This window comes from Colletotrichum tamarilloi, assembly GCF_030869305.1.
Source record: "Colletotrichum tamarilloi strain Tom-12 chromosome Unknown Scaffold_99.1, whole genome shotgun sequence".
In the NCBI taxonomy this organism is placed as follows: domain Eukaryota; kingdom Fungi; phylum Ascomycota; class Sordariomycetes; order Glomerellales; family Glomerellaceae; genus Colletotrichum; species Colletotrichum tamarilloi.
Window position 1 is genome coordinate 13,842 of NW_026849482.1, and position 14,625 is coordinate 28,466.

At 51.5% G+C, this 14,625-nt stretch overlaps 3 protein-coding genes across 3 annotated transcripts; all 3 read right to left on the minus strand.

Annotated features, from left to right (window-relative positions):
• Window positions 1–18: 18 nt before the first annotated feature.
• Window positions 19–1,024, minus strand: CTAM01_13567 (uncharacterized protein; the record flags this gene model as incomplete). The annotated part of the gene is made up of 2 exons (XM_060529569.1): window positions 19–720; window positions 782–1,024. The coding sequence occupies 2 exons, from the start codon at window positions 1,022–1,024 to the stop codon at window positions 19–21; spliced, it is 945 nt and encodes a 314-aa protein (XP_060375826.1).
• A 507-nt stretch (window positions 1,025–1,531) lies between these two features.
• CTAM01_13568 (ABC-2 type transporter) lies at window positions 1,532–6,352 on the minus strand (the record flags this gene model as incomplete). The annotated part of the gene is made up of 8 exons (XM_060529570.1): window positions 1,532–2,077; window positions 2,134–2,520; window positions 2,577–3,163; window positions 3,226–3,908; window positions 3,962–4,247; window positions 4,308–5,083; window positions 5,142–5,454; window positions 5,509–6,352. 8 exons carry the CDS (start codon window positions 6,350–6,352, stop codon window positions 1,532–1,534), a joined length of 4,422 nt encoding a protein of 1,473 aa, XP_060375827.1.
• A 2,072-nt stretch (window positions 6,353–8,424) lies between these two features.
• CTAM01_13569 (uncharacterized protein) lies at window positions 8,425–10,843 on the minus strand (the record flags this gene model as incomplete). Its single annotated transcript, XM_060529571.1, has 3 exons — window positions 8,425–9,046; window positions 9,413–10,152; window positions 10,214–10,843. The coding sequence occupies 3 exons, from the start codon at window positions 10,841–10,843 to the stop codon at window positions 8,425–8,427; spliced, it is 1,992 nt and encodes a 663-aa protein (XP_060375828.1).
• Between the last annotated feature and the right edge of the window lie 3,782 nt (window positions 10,844–14,625).

Consider the following 14,625-nt stretch of genomic DNA (forward strand, 5'->3'; position numbering starts at 1 on the left):
CGCCATAATCAGGGGTGCTTAGGAGACTGTACATCCAGCCTGCATGCCTAGAGGATAGCACATTCGGGGGGAGTCTAGGTGTCTCTTTGCCTTGATAGTGCGTTCCATCATGAGCCAAATGATGACCGGTAACACTCCTCCTGGAGTAGGCACGACAACAAGATTGCTAATATCGTGCACTCCAGGATCCAAATCACCCATTTTGGTCTTCACATCAAAACCGAGGTCAACTACCAGCTTAACCCCAGATCCAATCATGCTCGGTTTGATGGATCCGCCCTCGTTCCGTTCTGTCATAATAACGAAGTGGCGCTTGGAGTCCTTCCAGTCGATGCTATCCAGTTTACCATCGATCGCTTCCAGGATTTCGACATGGGGAAGATGGCGCATCAAGTCCGCCTTGAAGCCTGGCGTGATGATGTTAGTGCCTCCCACCAGGACGATGGTCAGGTCGAGCATCCAGGCTTTTTGGTAGGCGTAAAGTAGCCGTCTCAGGGCATCCGCTGCAATATTGGTCGCATATCCCTTTGCGTATTCCTCAATGTGCTTTCTGGTGTGAATGCTACCCATTATTTCGCGTTCCTCGAGATGGTGTGGTAGAGGTCGCTGTATTAGAATGCCATGGGTGGTTCCGTCTTCATTCAATTCCGCAATTTTATCGAGCGTCTCATCGGCCGACGCGTCAGGCGCAAGTCGATGTGATATGTATCGAATTCCAGCCTAAATAGTTTAATGTTAGTTCAATCCTCTCAATCCATACTAGGTAGAGTGATGTATGTACCTTAGCAGCCACCTCGGCTTTGATCTGCAGGTACTCTTTCGCATCGCTACCAGTGTCGAAGTATATTACCCCTAGCGTTGGTTCGGTACCATCCCGCGATCTGTGTCGGTAGCACCATCGCTCTATGTCCGCAGACACAGGGAACCCTTTGAGAAGAGAAGCGCCGGGGACATGTTCGAAAGTAGGCTGAGATTCGTGCTTCTCACCAATGATGGCATCCCCTCCAAATGTGCTCAAAGACATGGCGAAGCGCGATGCACTCCGATCAGAGGCACAGACAGACAGGCACAGAATCAAAGAACCAGCTACGAACCCAAGCTCCTTTGATGGCAAGCGTCAGAGGCGACAGCCCGGTTTTGATGTTCTGCAAAACGCGTCGAGCATGGGGGTAGGTTGCCTGGCGCGACGGGCCGCAGTACTAAATGAATGTCTCAGAATCCCCGACTGAAGACGTCGATCTCGGTCTGCAAGAAGCCTCAGCAGCTAGCGCCGGTGGGGGTGTGTCACACGGGAACGTCCAAGATCTTCATTCGTCTGTCGTTTTCGAAGTGAAGACAGTCGCGTCATTCTGCAGCGAGCCTATGTATTCCTTCGGCTGTGCTGGATGCAAGCCAAGCAAGTCTCGTTTGGGGCATATGATGCGAGGAAGACGGATACCCCAAGCTGCGAAGGATTGGGTCTTACTATTATACAGATGATTTACGTATTCGCGATGTTCAATCGAGTCTACTCTATGTACTTCCATCCAGATCAAGCTTCAGTACGCTCGGTGGTGCTCTGCTTGCCGCGCCCAAAGATCTTGCTTGAAAGCTTTGAACACCATCTCGTCATCGTCGCAATCCCAAAAGACCATCCCCGGATTCTAACAGTGTAAACAAAGAAGTACACAAGAGCCCAGTTGGCAACGGCAAAGGCAACCAAGATGCCAAAAGCTGGCCACTTATCGCTGTTGTGGACGTTGAGCGTCTGCATGTACTCGCCGCCGTTATTGTATGGACAGTAGCCGCAATTGGACGTCGCGTTAGGGTCCTCCAGGTAGCCCGTCATCGCGACCTCATTGACGAACCGGTCGGCATATTGGCCACAGGTTGAGCCTGGAGGCGGATTGAACCTGGCAAACTCTGCGGAGCTACACTGCACCACTGCCGGTGGGAGGACGGCCGAGAGGACGCCTCGGCTGAACCAGGTTGTTGGGTTGATGTAGTACATCCAGTACCTCCAGAATGAGGGCATGGAGGCATAAGGCACCAAGATACCGTTGAAGATGGCGATCATGACGAAAAAGAAGGGCAGGATCTGTTGATGTCAATGTTAGAAAGAAATCGGAGCACAAGTATGCTTCAGTTGCTTACGTTTGACACGGTGGAGTATGAGGGCCCGAAGGCGGAAATCCACTGGCCCCAGCTGGATTGGAACAGAGACCAGACGAGAACCATGAGATAGGTGTAGCCAGAGACAGACGAAGTAGCCGGGAAGCCGACGGGAAAGTACCACAGCAGCCAGTAGATGGTGGCAGATACGATAGCCATGGGGATTTCACAAACAACGTTGGCTGTGCAGAATGCAATCCAGCCATATGTGCGACTAGGCAGTTCGCGGTCTTCCCACAGATCTCGGTTCTGGAAGAACTTGATCACGACGCTGTTGACAACTGTGGGAGGTACGAAGAAGATGAGAATAATGGCACTGAACATGCGGTTCTGCATGCCTGCGATGTCGTTTCCAAGCATCCAAAATGTCTAAGAAGAAGTTAGTACCTGCCACAATTCAGGAGAGAACCAGTTGCCAAACTTACGAATCCGTTGAAGATACCCATGATCGTATGCACAAATACTCTGCTATACATGTACTGGGGCTCTCTCCAGTGTTGAACAAACATCCTCTTCGTGAGAAGGAGGCACTGGTAGGCAGTCGAGGCCGCAAACTCCGTCTGCGCCGTCGACCTCTCTGGCGGAGCCCGTCTCTCGGCAGTGATCTGATCGATTTCTGCAACAATGGCTCTGTGCTCCTCCGAATTGCGCCACTCCTCGTTCCAGTCGATGCGCTGGCCATCTTTGATCGACGGTTGTGATGCCGTCTCGAGGATGAACTCAGCGACGTTGCGGCTTGGGGGGCAAGGAAAGCCTCTCTGTGTGAAGTAGTCGATGACAACTGAGCCATTGGTGCCGACGGGGCCAAAATAGAAAGTGTTGCCGCCTCGGTTGAGGGCCAAGATCATGTCGAACTGCTCGATGAGATCGGAAGAAGGCTGGTGAATTGTGCAGATGATGGCTTGCCCAGCGTCGCATAGCTTTCGGAGGAATCGAACAATGGAGAATGCAGATTGGCTGTCGAGACCACTCGTGGGCTCATCAAGGAAGAGCAGGAGACTTGGTTTAGCAGCTAGTCGTATGTCAGTTGAGGTTCCCAGGTGAAGCGAGGACTTCAATAGGTAGAAGGCTTACCGAGTTCAACTCCAATCGTGACTCTCTTCCTCTGCTCCACTGTCAAGGAAGATATGATGGCGTGCTGCAAATCACCCAGTTCCAGAAGGTGAATTATCCGATCCACGTACGCAATCTTCTCCTCACGAGGGATCGCACGTTCCTGCCGAAGAAGCGCAGAAAACTCCAATGCCTCTCTGATCGTGGCGGTACCTTCGTGGATGTCTCTCTGCTCACAGAAACCAGTGCCTCTCTGGAACTCAGGCCCCAAGCTAGCCCCGTTCACAAGCATATCCCCCGTAACGACCCCAATCTTTTGTCTCTGGGCGATGGTGTTGAGAAGAGTCGTCTTGCCAGCGCCCGAGCTGCCCATCAGCGCAATCATCTTCCCAGGCTTGGCATATCCACAGACGCCGTTCAAGAGTTGCCGTTCACCGTTGCCGTAAGGGACTGTGTAGTTGATGTCCTTGAATGTGAAAACACTTTGGCCGTCGCCGATGGGCTCAAATGCCTCGTCGGTCTCTTCCGCAGGCCTGCTCTTCTCGTTGTCCACGTTCTTGTCATCACGGGGTTTCGCGAAAATCAGGGACTGGGCACCGGATCCCTTGAAGCTAATCGTGTCAACAGCCAGAACGGTCATGGCGAGGAAGAAGACGGTGAAGGCGATCATAATGCCAAAGTTGCGCCATAGGTTCGCTCTCGAGCTACATCATGTCAGTGTGAACCCACGAGGGAGAAACTGGCATGCGAATCTTACTATTGAAACGAAGCCTGTAGATAGTCAGGACCGCTGACGACGGTGCTACCCATAGTTGAGCCAGGAAGACTGCAGCCTTGATAGTTGGGATCGGATCCGGGGCCGCGTGGCACGAGCTGAGACTCGCTGCATTGCATTTCTCGTCCAAAGAACTCGTTGGCTTGAAGTGCTTCGAAGCCGTAGGCTACAGGGTTGATGTAGTAGATCCAGCCGAACCAGATAGCGTCGCTGAGGAGATTTGGTTTGGGGATGACATATCCCGTCATGATGAACATGATGTTGAGAACTGATATTGTCAGTTAGAATGATCTTCAAGAGAGTTACTGAGCTGGAAAAGCGGACTTACCGACGCCAACGAATCGGATAGAATCGTCAACGGTGGAAGACAGTGAGGCGAACATCCGGTACATGGTTGTTAGACAAAAGGTAGCCGTGTACACGATGAGTGTGTAGATCCAGAATTTGGAGGCGTCAACGTCGAATTCCGCCAAGAAGTAGACTGGTATGGAGAACAAGAGCGTCATGATGAGGACCAGTGGGAAGTCCAAGAGCATCCTCGCAATGACTACAGCAGATGGCCTGTAAAAAGCAAACACTCGCTGCCTCTCGATCGTTGTTCTACCATCAATCGCAGGGACGAGTTCTGCAAACTGAAGCCATCCGATAAAGGCAATGGAGAAGAAAGCAACACCGCCTCTCGCAAAGACGGAAGACGTGTCCTGTCCGGAGCCGTAAAAAAGCGATGAGACGATGAGACTGTTGGCGATGATGATGGCGAGCTTCGTGTAAAAGGAGCTCCGGTCACCCCACAGAAGCCATGCCTGGCGCTTGGTGCAGGCAGCCACTTGCTTGAAAAACGAGACGGTGTAGATGGAATCGCCGATGACGGTCTTGCTCTTAGCATCCTTGACGGTGGCTGCGAACATGCGATGCTTGTCGTTGTTCGCTGATCTGCTGCCTCGTTCGTAGTCCTCAACATCTTGCAGGATGCGTTGGTAGTGTTCGCTCTCCAAAAATGTCCGTTCAAGGTCTTCCGGTGTCTTTGGAGCCGATTCTTCTCGGCCGGGTTGGAAATGACGGGCGTTCTTGTCGGCGATAGAAGTGAGAAAGTCGGCAGTAGTTCTGATGGGCAGGATTGTTAGCTTCTCAACCAATCGATAATAGGTCTACTATCACTCACTGTCTAGGAGGGCATAGGTATCCCAAGTCCTCAAAGTATTTCTTCGCCTCATCACCAGGTCCCTGGAAAAGCATGCGTCCGTCGTCTATGACAAGAACCTTATCCATTAATTCATAGATTGACTCTCCAGCTTGGTAGAGCGTCACGAGGGTCGTCCTCCCGCTAACATCAGTGTAGACGCGGAGCGACTTGGCGAAACTGAGAGCCGTGCTGGCATCGAGTCCTCGGGTAGAGTTGTCCCAGCAGACAACAGATGCTCGTGTGGCTAGTGTCTCAGCCAGACTCACACGCTTGCGCTCCCCTCCAGAAACACCTGAAAAGAGTCAGTCGGGGCTGGCTCAAGGTTGTCAAGGCCTGACCTGCTCACCTCGAATATGTTCGTCGCCAACCAGTGTGTTCTTAGTGTGATCTATTCCAAACATTTGAAGAAGCGAATCGAGAATCAGTGGGATCGTCCATTGCTCTCTTTTCCGTGTCTTTGTCTTCAGAGCGAACCACAAAGTCTGCCAGACCGTGAGCGATGGGAAATGCCGATCGTCCTCTTCGCAGTACACGACTTCGCCTCGGTATCGCTCCAGTTGATCTTCTGCCGGTATAACGCCATAATGTACATCTCCATCGACCTTGGCGTATTCGTCCCGGTGGTTGGCGATGGCCTTCAGAAAAGTCGAACATCCGGAACCTGGTCGCCCTAGAACTAGCAGGATCTCCCCGTGTCGCACCGTTCCTGTCATGTTCCTAATGAGATCGACAGTCGGCTCTTTGTGAATCTTTAGTTTGGGGAAGATGCCAGTGATGAAATGGTAAAAGTCCGGTCCAAATGTGTTGACTAGATCTCGGGGAAACGTCGTCACTTGCTTCGTCGATGACTCGATGCCCTTGACTGTCAAATTCTTGAAAGAAACACCTAGTCTCTTTGCTGGCCCGCCGCTCGGTGTGCGCATGTCCATGATTCCCCTCCTGAGAAAGTCGGGCAGGTCGAATGTGTCATTGCCAGATAGACTAGGTGCGATTGTCGAGTCACTCTCTCCTCCGGCATCGCCATGGTGTTCTGAAGGCTTCCGTTGATATGCAGTAGAATGGCGGTGTTGAATCGTGCTCAACTCCTTCTCAAGATCGTGATACTCCTCCAGTGCGGCGTTTACTGAGATTTCGCCTGCCGCATTTTCGCCCCAGCGGCCGTCTTCCTCTGGTCTCGCGGCCCCCGCCATGGTGTTGTTGTCGAAATAGAAAATGAGAAAGACAAGGGTATCTCTGTGAGTACGAAAGTCTATTGGTCAAGTTGAGGACGCTGAGAGTCGATCAGGTAGGTCAAGGTAGTTGGATAAGAAAATCTCAAAGAGGTGGAAAATGCAAATGATCAACAGCAGCAATGGCAGAAGGCTTGGACGTCAGGCTCAAGAAGCTTTGTGAACCAGCTGGCGTACAAATAAGCGTATCGAATGCACCCTGTCTATTATGTCAAGTCTTTGAAGGCTAAGGTAGACACTCCACATGATGTAGCCCACCGGCCGGCAGCGTTGCCATTAGCGTCCTCAACGTGCCCTCCGCGGAGGAAAATTTGTAATCCGCGACGGTCTGCCAGCATTAGCAGCAAGGGGTTTGAATCAGAATAGGGCATGCAGGGCTCACCTAAAGAGGGTTGTAACAAGCCCTGTGGAGCAGATCAAATCTCATCTGCTCCGTGGGAAACATTTATGACCAACGCTGAGAGTGAAAGAGTCGATGGGACCCTTATCTTGAGGGGGGAGGAAACCCCACGCATAGTTTGCTATGATGACATACAAGCCCAACATTATTTTCCAGCCAACGAGGACTTGCATGTGCATTCGTTCCGGCAACTCATACAAGCGTCCATTATTAATCCCCAAACGGCCAAGCTCCCTTTTTTTCACCACAGACGGAATCCAAATTCCTCTGGGGGTGGGGCCGGGTTTGCTTTCGACTTTCGCCGTGGCGTCTCTAGCGTGGTGGCGGATCCCGCACCCAGTATTACACAGCATGCTGTTTGTGCCGTTGTTTGAAGCACGACACGGATTTTAGGAGGGATGGCGATCTCCATGACTCAATTGACTTTCCAACTCGGCCACTGGCCGTTAGGATCTGTCTTCTTCTCTCTGTTATAACCGTTGTTTCCCTGATTTTGGTATTGTTTCATTGCACATATAACTACCCGAGCGTCGTTGCCGCTCCATGTTACAATATGTAATGCAGATACCTTTTTTTGCACCAACATTTTTCGTAAGAGCTGATGACTAGATCTACTCTTGACACCGAAGTACTTGAAGAGGTCTCTGGTTTGATCAACAAACTCCGAACGAACAGACAGCTTTCAGAATTCGTTGCCGTCCAGACTAACAACTCGACACGATCCACTCAACTGCAGCTTGCTGACGCGCCCCACATGTTGCGGTCCAAGCTGATCGACGAGCCGAGAACGTGTGGTGCTTGTGCCGCAGCACAGGGCAGCTGGCAGGAAATTTTACGCATATCTCGTATCTTATGAGGAGGCACTAATGATAAAAAGAGAATGAACGACTGGAGGCGCCTTGACAGGCGGTGTGAAGCAGAGTCTTGGATGTGCGTGGTGTCACTGATTCTCGTCTGCATCTCGAAATCTTCCTAGATTCCCTCGATTGAGTTCAACGACCCCTCACTATCATTTCAGCCAGAGTTTTGGGAAATTCTGCCGATACTCCGCGCCTAGGTTGTCATTCTAGGATATGGCTTGTGAAAGCTCCGATTCAAAGTGAAGTCGAGATGCATCCGCCTTTTGATTGTCTTCCGGCTGACCAGCGACGCGTGCTATCAACGCATACATGCATGCAGGCAGGTAGCACAACAGAGGGCCGCTGTGACTCATTCAACTTTGGTTGCAGCAAAGGGTCCAAGGGAGGATCGCAGACAAGATTGGTGACAACACCGGGAACCCTGGTAACCTGGAGATAAGCGGAATGCGGTTAAGTTGCTAAAGTCCGGTGAGCCGGCCCCACTCTTCGGGGACAAGTCCGGAGCTGAACACGGCTGACGTTCGGCAGATCTCCGGGAAGCTGGAGGGAAGAATTTTTTCATATGCTAGGCTCTCTTCTTCTTCTGGGATAGCGTTACTGAGCAAAGTTTGAACTCCAGTGTAGTTGACGCCGAATTTCCTTTATCCAAGGATTTGAGAGATCTCATCAAACCAACCGTTCGTCCGCAAGTGGGCTTCATTGTTCATCTGAGTCAAATACCTGGTAGCTGCTCAATGGTCAAGGGATTGGTGTTTTAACGCCGTTATCAAAAGCTAATTACTTTCAAGGAAGGAATCTATTCCCAAGATATCTCCAACGTCTTCGGGGACTGAGAATTCCTTCTCAGTGGGAACCAGGCCTAACGCCAACAGCTCATCATCACCGACATCAGGCCGCTCGTCCAAGACTCTTTTCAACTCCCGCGCTCTGGCCGTCACATCTTCGATGCCGATAATTCCTTCAGCAACCCAAGCTCCACAGATACCAGCAGAGATCCCAATTTGAATGCTCCGATACGGAAGCTTCTCCAATCGCACATTGCGTTCCGGATCCCACTGAACGCGCACCCGTCCATCGCCCTTATGCATATCGCCGCCGTGTGTAAGGACACTATGGCGAAGGAGGTCAATGAAACCGGCGTGGGTCATTTTGATCGCCAAGATGCGCTCCTGGCCGCGATCTTTGTATGAATAACCTGCGCGGTACAGCATCCATGCCCAGCTTGGTTTGATCCAGGTCATGCGGGTAAGTTTGAAGTTTGGGGATGCGTCGAGTTTCTGAGCAGTGACAGCTGCCTCTGCGATGGCGGCGTTGTATGCTTGGTAGATAGTGATGGTCTCATCGTCGAAGTGGGCCCTAATCTGTCTGAAGGGCGTTGTCTCCGAAGCTTGGCCTCTGCTTGGTTGATGAGTGGTTGGAGCCATCTTCAACTCACTTGATGATGACAGATGTGTTGCATATGGATGATGAGGGAGCAATCCAGAGCCAACACCGGTTGAGATGTCGACGGAGAGACAGCAGCTTTTCTGGTCTTCAGCCCAAGTAACAGGTTCACCGCCACGACGCCACAACGCAGCTAGTGAGTCACGCCGATCCAAGAAGCATCAATCTCGTCAGCGACCACGTTTCTCGAAATCGAACTCAGCAGGGTGAGCGCGACGAACAACTTGAGCACTTCATCTGTAGGAGTCTATGCTCTGCTGCACGCGCTCGCCAACGCTCTCATCAGATGGCATCGAGTTTAACGTCCGATTAGCGTACTTCTTATTCTTCGCAGGGTCCACCTCTTCAACAAAGATCCGAGTGACAGTCTCCATCTGAATGCCCTTCAGGCCAGACACATCCCGGTCGTGCAACGACGTCTGGCTCTCGCTACGGTCGTGGCTGGCCTCTGAGCCAAGCCTGGCGCGGCGTGAGGGTCTGCGAAATACGCTTGGTTTCCTGTTATGCGAGTCGTCTTTCGAAGCGCCACCCTCAATCCAGACCCTGTGGCCGTACTGTTGGCCCAGGGGCGTGAAGTTGAACGTGTCTAGGCCGACGTTTTGCTCGTCGACGGGCGCGTCGAAGAGAATGCCGCTACGCGTGCTCGAGAAGATGAGGACGTCGATCCATCCGTTGGAGGTGATCATGCAGCCGGCGAAGATGAGGTACTCTGCCGAGAGCTTGATACCCCCGCTGCTGAGGATACGTCCCAGGGCCAGCGGCGCTGTGCATAGGAGGAAGACAATGGGGTAGAAGAGGAAGAGGATGCGCTTGTGGACCTCTGTCTTTTGGTTGTGCTGCGACATGACGTTCGGTAAGGTCGTGGGACTCAGTACGCCGTCGCATGAGGCTTCTTCGGCAGCAGTGGCTGCCTTTCTGGCGCTTCGGAATGCCTTGTCTGCCCGGTGAACGTGGATGAAGACCAAGACATACGATACGGTTCCCGTAATGATCAGAGTGAGCATCCAGGCATAGTGCAAGTACATCCGCATAGCCTCATATTCTGAGTTGATCCAACACTGTGAAGGTTGAAGTAAGCATATGATTTACGACAAGCTCGAGCCGGAGAAAAGTCCTTACCCAGGTGATGTCGCGGACATAGAAACCACCTTTACCAGCGCCGTTGTTGGTGATGATCACCCCAAGTACAGACATAAACAAAACAAAGAACCACAAAAGAAAGATGGTGCTGTAGAAGGCCTTGCACGAGATCTTGAGACCTCTGACAAGGGTGAGATAGGTGTGTACTGCGATAAACGCCACAAAGGCGGTAGACGCCAGGTCACCCGTAGAGATGAACCATCCCTGGGCCCAGCACGCGGCCGAGTCGTCGGTGATCTTATCCTCTACCAACCAGACAACGTCGAGAAAGAAGGCGCAGGCCTGGATGGCATCGGCGAAGAGCACGTTGAGTAGGAGAATGAGAAATTGATTTGGGACTCTTGATCCCTTCGTCTGTCCGTTTGCGTTATACTGAGCCTCGAGTTCGTGAGGTAGACCGGCGATGACTGGAACCTGTGTGGTGATGGCAGACAGTTGTTGTTCCTTCTTCGGGCTCGTCCTTCGATACCAACATACGAGTCTGCCAATTAGGTATACCAGGAGTGTGAAGGAAGTGACGAGAGAGAAAAAAGAGAGCGTAACAACGGCTTTGAGCCCATGTCGAAGAACCGTCGGGAGCGGCGAGAGAGTGTGTGTTCGTGTGTACATGATTGCGGATAGTTGCCGGTTATTGGGATGATTATGAGATTATCATGACCGTCGTGCCTGCCGACTTTGCCCGTTGAACCCAGGTTGTTCCTCCGCCAAAAGACAAGTCAAAAAGAAAGGCTACGGTGGTCTATGAGCCATCGTGGAATGTTCACTCTTGGCTTGGCTTCTTTACTTGTACAAGCGAGCGGTAAACGCTAGTAGACCAATGTCCGGCATGAGATGTCCGACGTCCGCGGGGTAACGCCTCCCTGGGGAGCCTTGAAGCCCAACGGGCGCAACGTTCTTAGCTTGCGGGATGGCGTCCGGGAAGGCCAGGAGAACCATGCCTCTCTTCATCTGTCAAGATGCCATATGGCAGCTCACCCCATGCCTGGTTTGGCTAAGCCTCTGCCGATGAGTGAGAACTCTAAAATCAGTCGACGAGTGAGGTTGCTCATGCCAAGGTGAAGTTGACGAAGAGACCCTGCCAAGCTAAGGAACAGTGTAGAGAACGCCGTGCTTGGGGTCCAAAACGGCCAGGGATCCGGATCGTTCGGCGTTCGGCCGAGCAGCCTAATTCGTCCATTTATCCCCCTCTCCCGAACTCATACCACCTATCCACAGTAACCACAGACATCGGCATTGTGCCTGCAGGACAGCCCACCCATGCCTTCGTGCCGTGGGGGGCAAGGGATAGAAGAGCCTAAGAGATCGCCTCATGAAAGCTTCTCGGCGATGACAGGCCAAAAGAGAAGCTCATAAGGGGCGGCTCGGCGTCGCTTTCGGAATTTCGGTTGATCTTAACAGCCTGTCGATTTCGAAGCTATCTCTCACAAACCCTTGAGATCTTCATCGCAGCATACGGAACGTGGGTTGCGGATGGCACTTAGACGAAAAAACTAACGTCGCCCCATGTCCACGGAGAAATTGGTCGTACGGCTATGCGAAATATGCAGCCCACGCAAGCGAACAGACAACGCACTGGAAGCAGCAGGCACGTGAGGAATAAAGTTTAATGAGTGGAGTCGAGCGTCGCTCCAAACTCTAATAGAAGCACCAAGTGGTCCCCGATGTGGAAAAGGAGACAACGAGGATTCTTTCAGGAATTACAGGCTGGCTCGGTAGCATTCAACCGAGATCTGAAACAAGATAAAAAACATGCTCAGAAGAACTTGAAGCTCTTAGTCACCTATTACGGCTGGGTGGGAGGGCGGTGAGTAGCCTCGACGGACTTTTTTTGAAGCCGATTTTCCTTTGGCTTGGTTGATATGGACCAAAGTGGCACCCTTCTATGGGCGGCGCATACAAGTGCCATAAGCGCACCCGGCGGCTCTTCTGGAAAGAAGAGGGAGGAAACTTCTTCGCAAGGATTGTCACGTCATTTCCAAGAACGTACATAGATGATTGTGTAACCTTTGCTGGAGTCATGTCCTCGTACCCACGATGGGGAAATTTCCATAATGTGCCATAACGTCGGTAACGTACTTCCTTTCAAGCGCTCGGCTAACCGTGTCGTTGCGAGTCAGAAGGTATCATTGGAGGCGGCTGGGCGAGATCTTGTTTCTCGCGCGACGAAGTGCGAGCTCGTGGCGAACAGGGTTAATCGTTATGGCGATGATGAGTTCATAGTCATATCTTTTGCTTTCTCTCGTAAAGACGGCTTGTCCACTACTTTGCTCAGAGTGCACCGTAAGTATTTTCCTTATTCAGAAATTCAAAAAAAACCTTCTTAATTGCTGTGATCGCACAGACAATTGTCAACTACGGAGTATCTAGCCTATCTTGCTGGAACTTGTCGTTGGGGAGACAACTGACGCAACCTGCCTCTCGTCAGACTGTAAAGTGCAGGAGACGCCCGTAATTTCATGTCAATTCATAAGCCTTGACCCTTCAGTGATCTAATTGTTTTCGCTTGTAATGATGGAACCCGCGGGCGCCCGCGCGCTTACGGCACCACTGTCTCGCTTGTTGTTCTATTGACATGGAAGTCTCGGGGGGTTTCACGATATTGGCGTCCGTCGGCGACACCGCTCAGCCCCGTAATGGACATGAAAATGAACCCGATTTAAGATTCGGAGCAATCTTTCTCTCTTTATCGGACTCGGCCGGTTGAGTTATGTAAGGTACGAATACGGCATGGAAACCACAACGTCGGCGATCTCAATCCAGCAAGGCCCTGCCAGATGCCACACCGGGCGCTGTTCAATTCGTAGGGCACTGGGCAAATGGCTGGATATCCGGGATAAATCTTGCATAGAACCCGCAATCGAGCAGAAATTTACCCAGCACTCCCTCTAACACGGGGATTTGCGGAGTACGTCAAAACGCACACGCAAGACTTCAAAAGCTGTTCCATTTATACTATAATAAAGTTCTCACTTGGTGGCTTGCGGTCCGCCCAAAATAACAGGGGTGCACTGACCAGCCACCTCCTAAGTGGAGAAGTATTGTGACTATTGTCTCTCTTGTCTCGTAAATCTGAATGCAGATGTAAGCCTTGAAAGGTAAATCGAAACGCAGAAACATATCCGAGCGGGAGCCCGCGATTGCGCGGCAATTCAGAGGTTGGCAGGTCAAGATGCGGACTTATCAATAGCCGATGAAGTGGAAGACTATGGCGGAAAGCTAGATAGATCGTTGCGGTCTTTTGACGCGCTTGTTCTCGTTTTCGCTGTCACAATTGTCCAGGAGAAAAATGACATGGTGAAGCAATATTTGCCGCCAAGGCTATCAGTCAGCTTTGCGGACCCAAGACTGATAGGAATTTAGTCCTGACAGCAGCCGCAGCACCCAGACTGTCGGGCAAAATGCATCTGCAAAACATCATGAACGCCGCGTGACCCTCCAAGTCGAGGGTTCTGGCCAGATTGTATCCACCTAATCGACAAACGAGAAGTATTGGGATGACGATCTCGGACGCTGTGGATAGCAATGGTCTAAAAGCCGTTTTCGAAGGCCCACGCACAGCGGGCGTCGCGCGTGAATGCTTGAAGATGGACTCTCACCCCTGATATATCGATAGCCTGTTCACACCTAGCGGGTGATCGTCGCCTTCAATTCAAGATGGATCCACGGCGGTTTCAATACCGTGAAAACTTTGTGCCAAGAACTCGATGAACACCCAACGCCACTCTCGTCCATGATACCTGATTGCATATCACAACTCGTATGCATCCTCAGTACTTGCAAATGCATTGGTGCCCGACTGCAACAATGAAGGGCTAAGGTACAATGAAACCGATATCATCATGCGATCTTCGTCAATTGCGATAGTTGCCACAGATTCGTATCTGATTGATAAGCTGAGCTTTAACTAGCACGACATTGTTCCGCAGCTGCCGTTACGTGGGCAGACTCTCTATTTCTGGCGCGGTCGAGGCTGACAAGCGAAGAGGGCAGAATTCAACTTGTGGCGTGTTGGAGAAGAACAGGGGCACTTCCGAAACCTACTACTTCTCTTGATTTCCTATTCCGATGCAGCTCATCGGGATCGAGGTAACAACGAAAGCGACCATTGCCTATCAATCTTAGTTGAGATGATTTCTACCATAATCATTCCTATCTCAAGGGCATATACAACGTATCCGCGCCTCTTTTCACATTGTGACCAGAGCCTCACTCGCAGATGAAATGAAAGGCCCATTTCCTGTGGCTCATGGAGAGACTGACGGAGACGTGGTTCATCAGTTGTGTCATGTGAGCGCACAAGTGACATGCTAGAAAGGGGTTCATGTAAGGTCAAACATAACGGTAGACCAGACAGTACGGTGATGTCAATTGGGATCAGATGAGGATGCACA